Raw genomic sequence first — 20,204 nt, 5'->3', positions numbered from 1 at the left:
GGAATCCTCGTTCAATTTCTGTCTTTAGTTCTTTTATTTTACGAACCTGAGCAGACCGTCAGTGGGTACAGCTTGTAGGAGGTATTTCCAAGGCTCTATTTCCCGTACGTAGTCGCCAGTTAAGAACCTATCCCCTGTGGTCAGCGTCTTTATGAGCAACGTGCCCTGTCTGTCTCTAAATTTAGCAATAACATTAATAGTTCCTCATGGCTCTACCATAAAAAAAAACTGAGTTAATTAAAAAAAATAACTATCGAACTTGCACATGAAATTACACGAGAATCAGTTGAGATCGACCTGTAGAGGAAAACACCAGCCCACCAACATACGATAACGATCAAACGGTCAATTATTTATATGAACAAAAGTTTTCGTATGCATCCTGAATAGGTATTTTAGTAAAATAAAAATAAAACATATGGTATTCTTTCACTAATAAAGTGCCGACTAATCGGCCATTTTTGCCGACTAGTCGCCGACTACAAATGTGGCCGGATAGTCGGCTTTCCCGACTAGTCGGCGACTAGTCGGTACATCCCTAGTGATAATTAACCCCTTACCGCATCCAATGCCATATATAGCGGATGTGATATTCAACTCTATTGACAGCTATTAAAGTTCAAATTTAATAACCTCTCGTGTGCCGTGATTATTTTTTTCTAATATTTTCCTCGTACGCGGATACGAAGGCTTAAACAAATATTTTTTAATACATGCAGTAAGGGGTTAATAATTAACCCAGGATCAATTTCGAGGGGTCTAAATATTTTTATTCCTTTGCTGAAGACATCGATGGGAAACGAAGGGTTAAGTTCCAAGAGTTTTCTATACATAGAGATATGCTCTCGTAACACCATTGAAGATATGAAAAATCCTGGCACCCGTACATCCGTGTTAGGTGTTTCAATCTATTTATGGTCTGTGGTCAATACTATAGCTAAAGTTTTGTGTAAACAAATATAAAGCAAGTTATAGTTATGCTATAAGCCCATAAATAATAGGACGCACAAAGTAGCGCAATCTTGATAATTAACCTTTTGAACGCCACAGACGGCAAACGACGTCAACGCAAAATCGTGACAACGACACCAAGTACGGCATTTGACGTCGATCGTTTTTTGATGAAAATCTACTCAAAAACACCCCACCTTTAGGTTGGCATTATTTATTCACAAAACTAAATTTTACCCCCGTGGCGTCAGTGCCACGGCAAATGGATGCGCCGTTTGGCGTTCAAAAGGTTAAATTACGACGAAACGGGCTGTACCTTACAACGCCATCTAGTCTAGTCAATTACTACTATGCGCGTCTTAGTGTTCCTTTGTCTATGGTTTCGTTGAGCATGCAATTGTTAGCGACTTCAGGTATAATACATACTTAGCTAAAAACTATGCCATTATTTATACAAAATAATCAAGTGCCCAAAACCTACATAATATAAGCGACTACATACTTCTAATAGCAATAGATAAGTACATACTTGTTGTTTTTTTTAAAAGAAAACTGTTTAACATGAAGAGCTTGGTAAAATTTAATTTATACAGTATTCGAACATTTACACCTCAAAGTTTCTAATAAATAGATAGATACAGATGTAGTGCATAATTGTTTTCCATCGTATTTTCTCGGAAATGTTCGTATTTGTCATGCTACTTCAGTCAATCTCAGTACTTTTTGTACCGACACTGTCTGAAACAGTAAGACGCGTTCGTACGTTTCCGTGAAAATACGATGGAAAATAATTATGCACTACATCTGTATGGTATATATCTATGGGCCACTAGTTGCTTGAAATAAAGATGTTCATTATTCATTCAAAACCTATTCTATTAAACATTTTTAGGGTTCCGTACCTGAAAAGGAAAAAACGGAATCCTTATAGGATCACTCGTGCGTCTGTCTGTCTGACCCCCCCCCCCCCCCCCTTATCTCTGAAACTACTGTCTAAAATTTTGAAAAAAATACTTACATAAAATAGTTTTTTACCTATAGATGCACATTTCTAATAGGTTTTCCTGTCAAGCTATTAGAAATGTGCAGTCAAGCGTGAGTCGGACATAATTACTTAGTTTTTGGTCCGAGCCCTACGGGTTTTTAAAGACATTACTAAAATACATTGTTAAAAATTGAGTAATGTACGGAACCCTTGGACGCGAGTCCGACTAGCACTTGTTTATTTTTTAAACAATTTGAACACTATTAACTTATCCCACTGACACTGACACACATTATAAAAGGTGCATGTTCCAAACCTCCCATATGCATGAGCGTGTCGTTGACGCACATGCCGCCGCAGCTGGTGCTGTCCACTATGGTGGACACCAGTGCCTTGTCCTTGCTGAACACGTACATCGTCAGCGGCTTCTCTCTAGCAAGCAAAGGAGGAGTCAGCGAGCTGCCACCGTGGCGGATGAGGTTGAAAACTGACTTTCTTAACATAGAGGCCGTGGACTGGACGAACGCAGCGCGCGGCAAGCGGCAAATCAAAGCCTCACACATTGCGCTCGACCAAATCATATAGAGAAAAAAAATACATCTAGCTCATTCCATACATCAGTTATCATACATCACCATCACCAAAACGACTATTATTTTCGAAGTCGACATATAGCATCGAGTAGCGGAATTATCAGTACTGCTACTTGACAATAGATGTTGCGACGACCGAAAGTCTAATGCTCAACAATTTTCAGCTAATATTATAACCGGATTAACCGGAACTCTATTTACAACTCCTTCTGCTTTTAATATTAGTTGTAAATTGTTGTTCAATACAATTTTCGTGAGTCGCGACACTAGAGACATCTAGTATCAAGTAGCGGTACTGATATTTCTGCTACTCGATGCTAGATGTCGACTACGAAAATAATAGTCGTTTTGATACAAAAACTGATGTATGGAGTGAGCACTCTATGCTTACTATATTTCTCTATGAGCAAAAGTTTACTATAAACGTCCTTGATTTGCCGCTCGCCGCGCGCCACTCGCGCCCTGTCTGCGGCCAGAGGGCTCCTCTTCATCTAAATGTATGAATGTCAGGCTATTATCCCAACTCCCAGAGGTCTGCCAGACAAAGAACGACTTTGAATATTTAAATTTACAATTGAATTTTGAGTGTGTGCTAATTAGAAGGATTGCTTGGTCACGAAATAGATGACAGTATATCTAATAGTGCAGAATTTTTTAACAAGACAAGTTTCGCGTTATAGACGTCACGGACCAAAATGTTTGGTGGCACACAAAACACTAATCTCTGTTTTGCTATGCTAGTATGAGTCTATTCAACAGTTTGGATCTAATAAGAAGAGGTTACCCCTGTACATATGAAGATTGTCTAGTTTTTAACCTCATTGCCTTAGAGAGTAGAATGGCTAACATAATTAAAAAATGAAACGTACTAACAATGTTAAATTTGATTTACAGCAAATAAGCGTTTATCATCCACTCTCTAAAGCTCTGGTGTTTCTGTTGCTGGTATGCTAAGCAGAAGATAAGGTTATATTTACATAGTATAATTGTTATAAAGTAGCGTAATTAGGTCATATATTTAGTTCTACTATATTAATAATTATTATTTTACTAAATACGAATTGCACAGAAAATAGCTAGCTGTCAGTTTATACAAGATACTTATAAACTAGCGTTTAAATTTAATTAAAATATGGCATCAACAAAACTCAATAGATTAATGCGACTTTTAAACTATCACAAAATATACTTAAGTAAGTTTTAAGTGTATGCTCTATAGATGATTTAAAGCCATGTTTTCTACCTTAACACAAACAAAATTAAAGACAATATTTTATACACGTCGAATCGTATGCTGCTTGTAATAATGACTTTATTTCTATTACATTAAGGTACAAAATCAAACTTTTAAATTCAGCTGTCAAGCACAAACAATTTTGCATTGTACCACCACCAAAAACATGAACCACAACCTGTAGAACCTACACCACAATATTAGCAGGAACGTGCGAGCCTAGCCTCCACCGTTATTGTAAGAGATGGACAAGCAAATCTGGCCCATTACCTATACTGGCGTTTCTAAAATACAGCAAGACAATCGACTGAAATAGTCATAAAAGGCCTTTTGGATGTTCTAGTTTATTGTCAATAATAGAAGTTATTATATTGAAATAGTTATACAGAAGATATAATCACAGGCAACTAAACTAGCAACTAAAACAAGATTTCGTTGCAAAATAGCAATGGTATCGTCACAACATGGCATTTACTGTTGTCTTTTAAGCCAGTTTATACACTGTCATGTGTTTTACAATAAGATTGCTACAAAACATATGTCACTGTACAATTTGGAACTAATCTATTTTAAAGTTAAAGTGTGTTTACAGTTTAATGACGTTGCTATTATATTTTTATAACAAATCATGTGCTAAAGTCGTAAACCACTTAACTCCTTTCGAAGGAGACAATTGGCCTGCGACTTTAGTCGACAAAACCCTTGTTTGACTTTGCATGTCTATTGTTCAGTTGTCTGCGATATATCTACCGAAACGTGAGTTTACACTCTCGCCCACACTGTTAACCGTCCAACGGTAAACCTTATTACAAAGTGCATAAGATTCATCAATGGACAGTTAAGAGTGTTGATCTTAGTACTATTGAATTAAAAAAGGCCTTCTATCATCTATTTCACGAGTTCCAGCCGTGCCAGTCCTTACCGCCGTAAAACATGATCGTGTCGTTGTAGGCCAGACTGCCCGAGCGGGTCTGCTCCCTGAACAACTTCTGAATGTTGGCTTCCATGCTGAACACGTAAAGCACTAGGGGGTGCTCCCTGGAACCGTCACATGGCGATGAACACGACAATGACAACACAGGAAAAAGAAAACGGAAACTAAAAATATGGCTGTGGAAATAACCCTCTAGCTGGCATGAGGCCCAATCAGTAGAAATCGGCGATGTAAGCATACGGAATATTACACGAAACTCTGCGTAGGAGGCGCCACTACCACTATGCGTCACAATCTGGGGGCTACCGCGAAACAAGAAAATCGAAATTTCGTTATCTAACCTCTCTATCACTCTTGTATATTCGAGCGATAAAGAGGCAGATAACTAAATGTCGATTTTCGCGTTTCCCGATAGGCCCTTGTTAACAAACCGCCTTGGTGCATCAATGTCATATTTTATAGTCTGTGAAAACTTGTCAAAAAACATTTTAAGGCACAGTATGTATAAGTTACTCTATGGTTTACTAGAGGAGCTAGTGCTGCACTCTGGCGGCAGAACATTGCAGTAATACTCCCTATTGGATGGTGATGATATTTCTAGGTAGGCATTTTTGTAGTGATTTTCCGAATTTTTGTCTGCGTCTCTGTCAAATTCTATAAATGTATAAAAACCGATTAAGCGTCTGTTTTCATACTATGATTTTACGCTTTCGCACTTATTCGATTTGTTGCATTAACACGATCTGATATGGGAGACTTGAGTACGGCAAGACAACGGTCGTCCCATAGCCAACTCAAAGTCTAAAACATTCCAAACTAACTAATATACTCTGACATAATACTGTATGGGCCGGTACAGTAAATTGCATCGTCAAACAACAAACAATTTATTCGTGTCTTTACTCCAGTTTAAAGATATCTGACCTTGTCGACACTGGTCTATAATAATATGCTACATTACCACTAGTAACATTATGCTTTTGTATTATTCGTACGAGTTGAGTAATGTAATGGCATTGAATGACATTAACCTTTGAACAGTATAATACAATCAGTAAAGCTATTATTATTCTCCTACTCTTAGCTCTCATTTAAATATCAATACTTTTTTGACATAAGTTACGAGTAGGCCACAATTGTTTTTAATTAAATATAATCCACATATACGTCTAAAAATTTTTTGTAGGTTCGCCACAAATGTTTGGCTATTATTCGTGGACTATGTCACTTTTTAAATACCTAACTGCGGCTAAATTTGCAAACGTAACTCTTCAAAGAGGTAAGGGATTTACGTCTTTAGTTATCAATACTTAAAGTTGCAAACCGCTCAACTCCGCTCGATAGAGACTTTAGTCGACGATAAGTACCTACGACAGAGCCATACATATTAATAAGTATGGAAACCAATTGCAGCCGTCATACATCCGGACTCTAGGCGACAATTTAAAACGATGACTATGATAATATCGGCCTTCTTCCATGAATAGTCAGATTCAATGATACGATGTCAACGACAAAAGTTGCTATTATGTCAATCAGTACATATGTAGGTACATATTTGGTAAATATGTACGTCAATTTAATTATCATAAACATAATTATAACAAAAATAAAACACAATTAAAGATATGGAAATATGTACCGAGGCGAACTTTCATAAAACATGCGTATTGTATAATGTATTTATTAATAACACGAACGCGCATACTATATGCCACGTATGCGATTCTAATGTCAAGAGAAGACTCAGACAATATTTTAGCTGGATATGCTGTAGCTACTTCTGTCGCTGACTGTACGGAACATCGCGTGACGATATTTCAAAGTGATATACGATGAATTCCATTAATGTAATGGTTTGTAAATTGTAATGTTTCTGATAAGTTTGGAGTTATCTTAATATGGAGCCCATTATATGGAGTTATCTTAATGAAAACCTCCAATTAAACGAATTTCTGAGATGAGTAATCCACCTAAAAAGATGACACACACCTATTGTTAAAATAATTGGACGTGATGTATCCCGGAATACACAGTTCTTGTAATATCTATTTATACACATGTATGTATATATCGTTTTAAGATATGTGAGAGACATTTTTAAGCCATATGAGAGACATTGGTATTAAGCATATACATTTTAATCATATAGATTTGAATGTAGTTATTGATATTTCGGGTTCGGCATTGCGCTCGTGGTCCCGATGAAAGGCTGAGTAAATACATAACCGTACGAGTATGTATTTTGAACTAGCCGCACTTGGTCTTTTTAATAACACGATTCATGTTATTAATATACCGAGTGAATGTTTGGGTTTGCCCACATATGTCGACGCGGAATCGGCAAAATCCGTTAGAAAAAAGCTGTATGTCTGCGCAATAAGAGCGAACTCAGCGAACGTCGTTGTTCGGCTCGGCTCGCATCGGCCGGCGCCTGCCGATGCCTGTTGACAGCTTTTTCGGTCTTATTGCGCGGACATAAAGCTTCTTCCTATCGGCTTTTGCTGAATGCGCGTCGATATATCTGGGGAGACCCTTACATGCATGTTGTTACTCGGTTGGCACACAACGCTCACAAGTCACAACACCAGGTTGTATAATTCTTGGCGATACACGATGTATAAAAAACGTTGCATTACGTAATTACAAGAACTGTGTACAGCATCTGATTACAAAACGACAGAAACGCAACTCCAGCAAAACAAAAGAAAAACACACACATGAGGCTTGACTCACAAAACATTGCCTGTTGTTGAATAACTCTTAGGCTGACAGGTACAAAATGACAATCGAATGTCAGTCTTACTTATTAAATATACACGGTGGCTAAAAAATAACTACATACTAATTCCCATCGCCAGGGAGGTTTTGAGAGTATACTTAGCAACGTTTACTACGGGACCAGCCACGAAATCGCGAAAAAAAAGTTTACCCTCCCAGAGAAAATGGAGCAGCCAAAATGTATGAAACAGCCAATTTCGCGATTTCGGGGTTGGTCCCATAGTAAAAGTTGCTCAGTATAATCCCAAAACCTCCCTGGTAACGGGAATGCAGTTCTTTTTTAGCCTGTAGATACATGTTTTAAGTTAAATCGCCTCTGCCTTGATAAGGGTTAAATCTTTCAGGTTTACCTCTCATTGATGAACTTGATGGCCTCATAAGCGTTCTGTACGGGCAGTATGGGCAGGATGGGCCCGAAGATCTCGTCCTCCATAATCTTGTCCGAACCTGTCACGTTGGTGAGGATGGTGGGCGTGATGAACCGCTCCTGCGCGTCGTATTTGCCGCCGATGGCGATTTTGTCCTTGCTGGCGTCAACTAGGGCTTGGAGGCGGCTGGAATATAATTATAGTACATTCAATCAGGGATCGGATACCGGTATTTTTTGTATGGGAACGGAAACGGTATTTTTTCGTTCTTTGTTAATTATTTCATTTCTAATTGGGCAATCTAATAATATGAAGTCGCAACCTAAATACACAACTGAGTCCTACATTTCGAGTTTTAAATAATTCGAAAATTATGGTTATTTCCAAGTTTTTGCAAAAAAAACGGTTCCGATCCCTGCAGGCTGCATTCAACAAACGGATAGGATAACTATGGAAATCAGACTAGAGCTCGAAAACATAGGTAGATGCGCCTCCCTAAGGGTGGTATTCCACCTGTCCAATATATTGGTGCTCTCTCATTAAGCAAAATGTGAGACAAAATACACATTGGACAAAGAAATTGGACAGGTGGAATACCACCCTAAGGCGTGAAAGGAATATTAGAATTCTCACGCTCCTTTTTCCACTCGTTCCGTACCTCAAAACGAAAAAACGGAACCCTTATAGCATCACTCGTGCGTCTGGCTGTCCGTCTGTCACAGCCTATTTTCTCAGAAAATACTGAACCAATCAAGTTGAAATTTGGTAGACATATGTAAGTCTGTGACCCAAAGACGGACATGTAATGTAAATAAATGAATTTAAAACACTTTTGGGGGGTAAATGAGACAATTAAAAAACAAAGTTTTGCAAACTATATTGTGTTATATTATATATCAAATGAAAGAGCTCAATGTGAGAATCTCAAATATTTTTTTTTATAAATTGTAAGATAAATAGTTTAGAAGTAATTTAAGAAAATAGGCAAAAAATGACCATTCCCTCCCCCCCCCCTTTTATCTCCAAAACTACTGGGTCTAAAATTTTCATCTCACGTTTCACATTAAAAATACATTGTTAAATATTGTGTAACGTACGGAACCCTGTGAATGCGAGTTCGACTGGCACTTGACCGGTTTTTCTTATATTATTTATTATCCTGCACAGTAAATCTATGACTTGAATAATAAACAATAAAATTATTGTAGGTACTGTAATTTACAAGCAGCATACTAAGTAAGAAGGTCGGTGAGATTAATAACATAATTATGCTCTGACGTGAACCTATCAGACACGTGTAAGTTGAAGAAGAATTGACGATGAAAAATAAGAAAATAAACATTGCAGAGAGAACACATCCAAGGTAATATTGATTACTTATCGTCCCGTCCCGGTTTTTTGCCACGGCTTATGGAAGACGCTTCGCAACTAATCCTACGTAGGGTTGGTATTCCATCTGTCCAATATCGTCGTCCAATGTCAGTGAGATGCATTGCACATTGGACCAAGATATTGGACAGAGGAATACCACCTTAATACTGATGACTATGGAATATTTGAGATATATGGCCATTTTAATTTAAAATTTTGGTTTTATCCTGGTTGACTATTCTCCTTGCTGAACAGTATGTAGTCGAAAACTGGCCAGAGAAGGTGTTAAGCCAGGGATCGGATACCGGTATTTTTTGTATGGGAACGAAAACGGTATTTTTTCGTTCTTCGTCGATTACTACATTTCTAATTGAGCAATCTAATAATACGAAATCGTTACCTAAAACACAACTGAGTCCTACATGTCGAGAGTAAAATAATTCGAAATACATGGTTATTTTGACGTTTTTGCAAAAAACCGGTTCCGATCCCTGTGTTAAACTAGCCTATCCTAGTAAACATTACCTGAAATGCCTGCTGTTTACAATCCTGCATAGATCGGGAGACTTCTGCGGGTCTTCTCCATACCACTCCTTCAAAACTTTCTTGGCTTCGGCCACGAATTTGTCCTGGATCTCTTTGCTGCATAATATGTAGTCTGGCGCGATGCAGGTTTGGCCTGAGTTGATGAACTTGCCCCAGAGGATGCGTTTCGTGGTCACCTCGAGGTCCGCTGTGCTGTCGATGTACACTGGGCTGTGGGAAAAAATAAAATGAAACCTTGCAGTAAACACATTTAGGGTCACTTGCACCATTCATTAACCCGGGGTTAACCGTATAAACCCGTGAGTTATCATGATTACCAGTACAATTTGATACTAGGTTAACGGTTTACCCGGTTAATCTGTCCGATCCCACGACCCATAACCCCGGGTTAGTGGGATGGTGCAAGCGGCGCTTAGACGAGGGAGTATAATAAAGCATTCTTTGCATGACGACGTAAATAATGAGGCAATGAGGTTTTTTTAGGGTTCCGTACCCAAAGGGTAACAACGGGACCCTATTACTAAGACTCCACTGTCCGTTTGTCTGTCACCAGGCTGTATCTCTGAAATTTTCACAGATGATGTATTTCTGTTGCCGCTATAACAACAAATACTAAAACAGAATAAAATAAATATTTAAGTGGGGCTCCCATACAACAAATGTGACTTTTTGCCGTTTTTGCGTAATGGTACGGAACCCTTCGTGCGCAAGTTCGACTCGCACTTGGCCGGTTTCATAAATTTTCGACGATAACTATACTCAGGTCAATAAACATGGCCTGACCAAATATAAGTAACTTTAAATACTCCTTTAATAAAAATGTCACCATTACATCTGTACAGTATAAAAGCTATAGGTATGTCGCAAGTAAGATTAATTTAAGGCAATTGAATTTTTTAAAAGAGACATACATACTATATAAATTGTAGTTGAAAATCGTAAAATACATACTATTATCATTTTCAGGATGCGAATCGCGTCATCACGCTTAATACCACCAACACCAATCATTCAATAATTATTCGTTCCATACGAACATCGCATCCGTATAAATTATACGTATAATTTATATATACAACATGTAGGTACAAAAGATATCAAAAGTTCTTAGCCCCGCCTCCTTTTGTCAAGTCAGTTAAAAATACACGCTAACTCGTTTTAGCTAGCATTATTAACGATTCAAATTGCCAAATTGCCGGTTATTATGGAAACAACACATTCGGGTAAACTGTCACGTTCAAGGCAATTGCTTCTTAAATGACTATAATATTTTTAGACGATGTACTTTTTGTGTTTTTCCTTCTTCTTCCTCGCGTTATCCCGGCATTTTTGCCACGGCTCATGGCAGCCTGATGGGAACCGCTTGACAACTAATCCCATTGACGTAGGCACTAGTTTTTACGAAAGCGACTGCCATCTGACCTTCTAACCCAGAGGGGAAACTAAACTATTGGAATTAGTCCGGTTTCCTCACGATGTTATCCTTCACCGAAAAGCAACTGCCCATACAACCATTTCCAGTCGCCGTTACGACGCGGTGTTGACACATCTTGTGTCGACACCGTCTGTTTCGGTCACAATTCCAGTCGCAGAGTCGTCGCCGTGTCGACACAGTTACCAGAAATGGGGAAGGGTCGACACATGACACAAAGTGACATAAAGTGTGGTCGCCGTGTGCACACATTGTTTCGGGTTTGCGACTACTTTATGCCAAAATCATTCGTTCATTCGTTCATTTTGTTCCTGTCAAATGGAAACTGTCAGATGAAAAAATACTTAAATAAAAATAAGTGACATTAATACGCCATCTCTAAAACGGATTACAAGACGTAATTATATATTGTTTGCATTTATATTACAATATGACTTAAATTATTATGGGGAATTAAACTGCTCGAGTGATTTGATAAACTATGTGTAATATAATCAACGCGCCACCACATTGTTTTAGTTTAGCCGGAAATGAAATTGTTTACTTCTCAGTGCCTGTGTTCATAACTATATTATTTGAAGCATTTTTAGTACTTCGATGCGTATACTATACTTAAATAACAGAAATAACGCTTTACATACTACGAAACTTGTTAATTATGATGTATAAATATGGTTTAAGGCTGAGAAATATTGCAGTCACAAAGTAGTTGCAATGTTTCGACTTTGTGTCGACTCTGTGTTGACACATGACACGCGCTGTCAAAAGTAATAACAAAGTTACTGGTATGTTACTGGATTTGCAAAATGGCTCCTTGTGTTGATTTGTTTTCAGATATTCTCAAAGTGTAAAAATGCCGTGGTCAGAGATGGGCATTAATCGATTAACTGTTTATTCGACTAATTAATGGAATAAAAAAAGTTAATTCTCAAATTTTAATCGCGATTAGTTTAGTCGACCTAACATAGATTGAAATTGAATTAATCTGAATATTAATCGAATAAATTATCGATTAAATCTCGATTGAAAGTTGACAGGGGGCCATTTTTGTACGTAAAAATAATAGAAATGTCTTGCATGCAGATGGTAGCAAAACACTTTGTCATAAAAGTCGAGATGGGTGTCGATATATAGGTTTTAGGGAGTGCCGATTTCGAAAATAATGACCATTTTGGAATCCGAAATGGCGGCCATGCATTGTGTCATAAAAGTCGTCATGGATGTCGTTTTATACGTTTTAGGGGGCCCCAATTTTGAAAATGATGACCATTTTGGAATCCAAAATGACGGCCATGCACTATGCCATAAAAGTCGTCATGGGTGTCGTTTTATAGGTTTTAGGGGGCGCAGATTTCGAAAATGATGACCATTTTGGAATCCAAAATGGCGGCCATGCACTATGCCATAAAAGTCGTCATGGGTGTCGTTTTATAGGTTTTAGGGGGCCCCGATTTCGAAAATGATAACCATTTTGGATTCCAAGATGGCGGCCATGCACTATGTCATAAAAGTCGTCATGGATGTCGTTTTATAGGTTTTAGGGGGCCCCGATTTAGAAAATGATGACCATTTTGAAATCCAAAATGGCGGCCATGCACTATGTCATAAAAGTCGTCATGGGTGTCGTTTTATAGGTTTTAGGGGGCCCCGCTTTCGAAAATGATGACCATTTTGCAATCCAAAATGGCGGCCATGCACTATGTCATAAAAGTCGTCATGGGTGTCGTTTTATAGGTTTTGGGGGGCGCAGATTTCGAAAATGATAACATTTTCAATTTAAAAATGGCGGCAATGCACTATGTCATAAAAGTCGTCATGGATATCGTTTTATAGGTTTTAGGGGGCGCAGTTTTCGAAAATGATGACTATTTTGGATTCCAAGATGGCGGCCATGCACTATGTCATAAAAGTCGTCATGGATGTCGTTTTATAGGTTTTAGGGGGCGCAGATTTCGAAAATGATGACTATTTTGGATTCCACTTTTATGACAAAATACGTAGCCGCCATCTTGGATTATAAAATGATCATCGTTTTCGAATTCTGCACTCCCTAAAACCTATAAATCGACATCCGTGACGACGCAAGTTATCTTTATTTTCAGATCTAACAAATTGCTACAGAATACAAAGGACAAAAAAGAAGCGAGGAGGTAATGAAACAAGCAAAAATACAGATGATTCCTCGACGCAATTGGGTGATTCTTACATTGTGTCCAGATTTTTTTTGTCATAAAAGTTTATATTTTTCACATATTACTCTCACAAGTTCCGTGACATTTCGACCTTGTAATTTTTTAAGTAAATGTTTTTGTTTATTTAATTTTGCTGATTCAGTTTTATATCTTTAAACATTTTCTCTTCAAAGAACTGTACATCTCGAGACTTAATACATTTAGACGGGTTTTGAGGGTCAATCAGTCTATATCCTTTTGATCCATCGCAATATCCCACAAATACATACATTTTGCTTTTTGCATCTAATTTCTTACGTTTTTCACTAGGGATCATTGCATAGGCAACACAGCCAAATACTCTCAAATTGGATAAATTAACTTTATTACCTGACCATAGCTCTTCAGGTGTGGTCCCTCTTACCGCCTTACTTGGTGACTTATTCTTAATGTATATTGCTGTATTCAACGCCTCGGCCCAGAACCTCGGGTCCATTCCAGCATCCTGCAGCATGCAGCGTCCTGCCTGCATAATTGTGCGGTTGGCGCGTTCCGCGACTCCATTCTGGGCTGCAGAATATGGTATGGTTGTCTGGTGCTGGATGCCGTGCTCTCTCAGAAACATCTGGAACTGTTTATTCACATATTCAGTGCCGTTATCTGAACGAATTGCTTTTATCTTTAAGTCAGTTTGATTCTCAACAAAACTCTTAAAGGTTTTAAATACAGACAATACTTCATCTTTACTTTTAATAAAATATCCAAAAGTCATTCTAGAATAGTCATCAATGAAAGTCAAGAGATATCTACTGCCACTGAATGAGGAAACTGGCATAGGTCCCATTAAGTCAGTATGAATCAGACCAAGTTTCTCAGTAGCTCTGGTATAAGACCTTTTAGGGAATGGTAATCGACTTTGTTTCCCTTCAAGACATGCTACACACGGAGTATGTTTATCATTAGTGTAATCAATTCCACTAGCCATACCTTGTTTCAGTAAATCCATACTCCTTCTGTTCAGATGTGAAAGTCTGCGATGCCACAACTCCTGGGATGGCTTCGTTTCACACAGATTAGCAGCTTCCGGAACCCTTGAAAGAACCTCAGGCACTCGCTCACCCAAAACCTCAGAGTGACATGCCGCAGCTAGCTCGCATCCATGTGACGGTTGACTCGCCATGTCCAGTTCATAGACGCCGTTCACCTTCGTGGCACTGGCAATTACGTCTTTGCCACAGTAAATATAGCACTTTTGCTTCTTAAAAAGCACCTCAAGTCCTTTGTCTACCATCTTGCCAACGGAAATAAGATTTGTTGACAATCCCGGCACGTAAACAACGTCGCTTAGTTTCGTTGTTTCACTGTGTCCTTTTAACAACAATTCCACGGTTCCATGTCCCTCACTATGTAACTTTTCTTTATTCGCCACTGTTACTGAACGCGGAGTTTCCAAAACATAATTTTGCAATAACGTTTTATCGTTTGACATGTGACTTGTAGAGCCACTGTCAACGTAGAACGAGTTTGACTTGACGTCAACTGTCAAAGCGGTTAGCAACGTTCCGTTCCATGCTTTTTCACTCTTCTCACTGCGTTCCTTACTTTTATTGGCTTTGTTCGGACAGTTTTTCGCATAATGATTTGGTTTCTTACATATGAAGCACTTAACCTTCGATGGATGTTTGTTGACACTTTTTGTACTAGAACCCCGGTTTGTAAACATAGAACTTTCTTCGGTCTTATCGTCTCTTCGTAAATTTTCTTGTAGTAATTTACTTCTAACTGTTTCACTGTACAATGTAACGTTCGAGTTTTCCAATGCCATTATAAGTGGATCATAGTCTGGTGGTAGACCACTTAACATAATGACTGACAGGAAATCGTCATCTAATGGAGGATTTATGTTTCGTAGTTGTTGATCTATATCCATGATCTTCAAGAGATACGCCTCCATATCTTTACATTGCTCTAGTTTCAATCCAAATAAAGTACGTAGCAGGCCTAGTTTTCTACATAGCCCTTTGTCTTCGTAGGCCTTTTTTAAATTGTTCCAAGCTTCGTATCCAGTCTTTGCGTTACGTACATGTGAAAACGATGACGGTTGCACCATCAGGCATATTTTTGCAAGCGTTCTCTGTTGTCGACGCTCATCGCTGATCTTGGGAACGCCGGGTGACGCTTCCTCTGTGCAATCCCATAGATTCTCGTGAATCAAATACATACGCATCGAAAACTTCCAGTTTCCATAGTTGGCTATGCCACTGAGCTTTTCGAAATTGACTGCGATCCCGGAACTCGACCCGGAAGACGAGGTCGTCGTCGACAAATTTTCATTCGACATTTTCGAATTAATTTTGTACTTTTTGCCGAAAACTATTTACGTACTAATTATTCGCGTATCCTGGGCCCAAACCTATTGGGTTTAGAGTGGAATTCTACCAGGATTGAATAGAGTAAAACATTATTTGTGCAGACAGAAAAACGATATATATATTCATTTGTTCAAGTAAACTGACAAAATAGAAAACCACAGACAAAACAAAATAGTCGCCAGCTCATGGCGTAAGGTTTACAACCTGATAGGTTTATATGTTCTAACAATCTCACTAGAATAGTATAATCAAGGTATGTTTATATTTGATGAATGAAATAGTAACGCAAAAAAAAAATATATTTGTGTCTTATATTCCTGCCGAAGACTTTTATTTTACCTTTTCCTTCTACACAAGTTTGGCCAAGTAATAAGAATTTAGGGCTCTCAATTTTATTTTGACTTCTACAACAGTAAAGCTACGAGGCCATGTTTGGTATCGTTTTCGTATAAATTCGCAGTAAGTACCAAATTTAGTTAAGGTATCACATTGACACCATTCCGAAGTAAAAACATATAAACTTATTAAAATACTTTCTTTTAAACTCCTCTTCACGCTTAAACTGCTGAACAGTTTTAATTTACATTTGGTACACATATATTTTGAGTCCCGAGACAGGATATAATAAGTTATCTCAAAAATCATCCTTTAAAGGTGTGAAATGAGGTGTAGGGGGGAATTCAGAATTGACTTCTTGAAGTTAATACTGTTTAAGTTTAGGTTTGAAGTCATGTTTTTTCATCATTTTTAACTAAATCAAAGATGTAGACCATCCCAAATTTCATATAAATCGGTTCAGCGGTTATTGATTTCCCGTACAAATTTCCACGCCACTTTTCACACCTTCAAAAGATGATTTTGGTTATAAGATCTATCCTATGTCCTGTTCCGGGACTAGTGATGTGCCGAGAGTAAAATACCATTACCGGTATTTTACCATTTGGGAATATTACCAGTAAATTACCATTCTTCCCGGTAATATTCCCAAAAGCGGGTAATATACTCGTACTTGAACGCTTACGTTATAAATGAATTAATTTAATTTAAAACATGTAGAAATGGCTTAATTATGTCACTAAATAAATAAAATAAATAAAATAAATAAAATAAATAAAATATAAATAAAATAAATAAAATAAATAAAATAAATAAAATAAATAAAATAAATAAATAAAATAAATAAAATAAATAAAATAAATAAAATAAATAAAATAAATATAATTATATCAATTAAGCTATAAAAAATTACCACTTAACGTATAAAAACAATGTCATTGTACTACACCTTACCTACTCATAAAGATGTGACGATTATTATTAAATCAATGTGATTTATACATTTTCGTTTTAGTTTTACTAAAATTCTAGTATTATTCATTGAGTGGTTTTGACTGGAACTGGTTTTGACTATGCCCACTTGCCCAGACAAGGGGAATACTTCCTAGTAATATTGGTAAAATACCGAGTAACATTGGGAAAATTACCAGTAGTTTTGGGAATTTACTAGAAAAGTAAACCTATGTTGATTTTTTGCACTTCGTATGATGCATTTGTTGACAAGTAATGATTTAATGTAAAACAACTTATGTTGACATTTACTTAATATGAATATTACCGTAAATTACTGATTCTGGGTAATCTTACCGGTAACATTACTGGGTATTTTACCACCTTGGGTATTTTACCGGTAACGGCACATCACTATCCGGGACGCAAACTATTTCTATACCAAATTTCAAAGAAATCGGTTCAGCGGTTAAGCGTCAAGAAGAGTTTCAAAAAAACCGGCCAAGTGCGAGTCGGACTCGCGTATTAAGGGTTCCGTACATTAAGTCCGACTCGCGTTTGACTGCACATTTCTAATAGGTTTTCCTGTCATCTATAGGTAAAGAACTATTTTGTGTATTCAGACGGACATACATACAGACGCACGAGTGATCCTATAAGGGTTCCGTTTTTTCCTTTTGAGGTACGGAACCCTAAAAAGATTTATTTTTATTTTGTGGAATGGTGTCAATGTGATATCTGAAAATGGATTCAGCACCCCAGATGTATACGAAAACGATACCAAACACGGCCTAGCACCTTCACTGATATAGATATATCAAGATAAAATTGAGAGCCCTAAATAAACTTTCAAGAGCGGATATCTCAAAAACTATTCAACATATCGAAAAAATTGACTGAATAAACTTGTAACAAATTAAATTAACTTTCATTTTGTATAACTGGCCATGTCGCTGAGATGCATAGTTTCCGAGATATAATCGAAAAACGGGAAAATGGGACCTTCAAAGCCCCCTCTCTCCCCCCGCTCAAGGGCTACGGCCGGGGACTTTTGATATGTTCACCTCCTAACTTGTCAAACCGAGTTACGGAGTCAAAAATTGTGTTCCGAGCATTTCCCTCTACAACTTTTGGAGCATTCGTTGCCTGACCTAAGTAGCTTATTGAATTTCTTTAAAAACTTTTCTGTAAAAGGTTGACGGGTGTTGGGTGTTTATATGGTTTCGGTCGATTATTATCATTTGCATTGCCCATGATGACTTACTAGAATTACGAGCACACGAGACACTAATAGTAGTTTGACAAACCTTGGTTTTCAAGAGGTATTTTATATTGACATTTGCTGTCACAAATTTGCTGTCAGATTTAGTCGCAAACCGCACGCAAAGTGCACACAAATGTGTCGACACCTTGTTACGGAAAAGTGTAGACACGGCGACGACACTTTGTTTCGAAACAATTCTAGACACATTGTGTGGACTCTGTTACGACACATCTGACATTTAGTTACCACTTTGTGATTCTGCGACTGGAATGGTTATATGGGTGGTAAATATCAAATGATATTTCGTACATAAGTTCCGAAGTTTTCCTTGACATTACAAATCTTTAACTCAAGACATTTCAAGTCTTCATAGAATGACTAATGAATGTCTAAACTAAATCGTCATTAAAATATATGAATTTAATAAGAATAATTAATAATAATAGTGATGTTTAAAGAGTTAAGGATCGCATAATGTGAATTTCGTTGATAATAAAATTGCTATACTCTGTATCTTTAGGTATTTAAATAAAAGTAAACAAAATCTACCTTCAAATGGCTCCTTATGCCAGTTGAGGGTAGATAAAAACATTACACGATCAAATAATGTAGGTTAAAGTCAGGTCGTTTAGTGACTGGTCCAGGCGGTTTTGTAATTGGTCGGTTAACCAATAATTGTTCGGGTAGTATACCCGAAAATGTACATATTGTTTGTTTACTTTTATTTAAATACGCGTATTTATTTGTAGCAGGAGATTTTAATTTGCCTCATATTAAATGGAGTAGCGAAGCACTGCCAGTGTTTGAAAGACGAGGAGCTGTAGGAGTCCAAAATGCCGCATCCTTACTGGTCGAAAGCTTTCTTTTTGCAAACTTAGAACAACATAATTTCACACTAAACTGTAGTAATAATACTTTAGATCTAGTCTTTGCCAATTTCTCATGTGAGGTTTTAATTTCTGATTTTCCTCTAGTCACCGCAGATAAATACCATCCTCCTCTTGAAATAACTATAAGTGACATCTTTTGCGGCCCATTAAAAGACACTCCGGTACCAAAATTTAAATTTCGCAAAGGTAATTATACTCACATAAATAATAGCCTTAATGACATTGATTGGCACTCTTACCTTTCCTCAGACTCAATGGATCATGGGCTGTCTAAGTTTTATAATGTGCTTAACGAGGTAATTGCTAAGCACGTACCACTTGATTCCCGCTCTAATAAACGTAAGTATCCCATTTGGTACAGCACCTGCTTAATTAAGGTTATTAAAGAAAAGAATAACATGCACTCTAAATGGAAAAAATATAGAAATCCTCTTGATTATGATAGTTTTTCAATATTACGCAAACGTCAAAAACAGCTGCAAGAAATGTGCTGGAAACGTTATCTCCTCTCGGTCCAAGATGGGATAAAAAGTAATCCAAAGCAGCTCTGGTCTTTTGTAAAAGCTCGCCGGGGCGGTTCCGCATACCCTAAGTCATTTGAATACCAAGGTCAAACTTTAGATGATAATGCTGAGATTTGTGAAGGTTTTAATAATTTTTTTCACTCCGTATTTAGCTTGCCTCTCACAGTTTACCCTGAGATGCATCTTGCGCCACCCTATTGTAACAGCGAGCAGATTGTCTCGGCAGTAAATATTTCACCCGTAGAAATAGAAAATTTACTATCTAAATTAAATCCCAATGGCAGCGCTGGCAGCGATGGGATCCCCCCTTTTTTATTAAACACTGTGCTTCGAGCCTGAGTCATCCACTTGCTATATTATTTAAAAAGTCTCTATCTGAGGGTTTATTTCCGGAAAAATGGAAAGAGGCCTTAATTGTCCCAATTCACAAGAAAGGACCCAAATCTAAAATAATAAATTATCGCCCTATATCAATTTTAAATCAGTTCGCTAAAACGTTTG

General features: G+C 37.5%; 1 protein-coding gene across 1 annotated transcript in view; it reads right to left on the bottom strand.

Annotated features, from left to right (window-relative positions):
• Window positions 1–20,204, bottom strand: part of LOC134798354 (aldehyde dehydrogenase, dimeric NADP-preferring) — a 55,524-nt gene that overhangs the window by 4,593 nt on the left and 30,727 nt on the right. The window contains exons 6-8 of the mRNA XM_063770764.1: window positions 9,743–9,973; window positions 7,829–8,032; window positions 4,686–4,801 (exon numbers count right to left, since the gene is read on the bottom strand). Coding sequence (XP_063626834.1) covers window positions 4,686–4,801; window positions 7,829–8,032; window positions 9,743–9,973 — 551 coding nt within the window. The remainder of the gene's footprint in view (window positions 1–4,685; window positions 4,802–7,828; window positions 8,033–9,742; window positions 9,974–20,204) is intronic.

This window comes from Cydia splendana, chromosome 16 (genome assembly GCF_910591565.1).
Source record: "Cydia splendana chromosome 16, ilCydSple1.2, whole genome shotgun sequence".
Taxonomy (NCBI): Eukaryota; Metazoa; Arthropoda; class Insecta; order Lepidoptera; family Tortricidae; genus Cydia; species Cydia splendana.
This window is presented reverse-complemented; position numbering and strand designations above follow the sequence as displayed.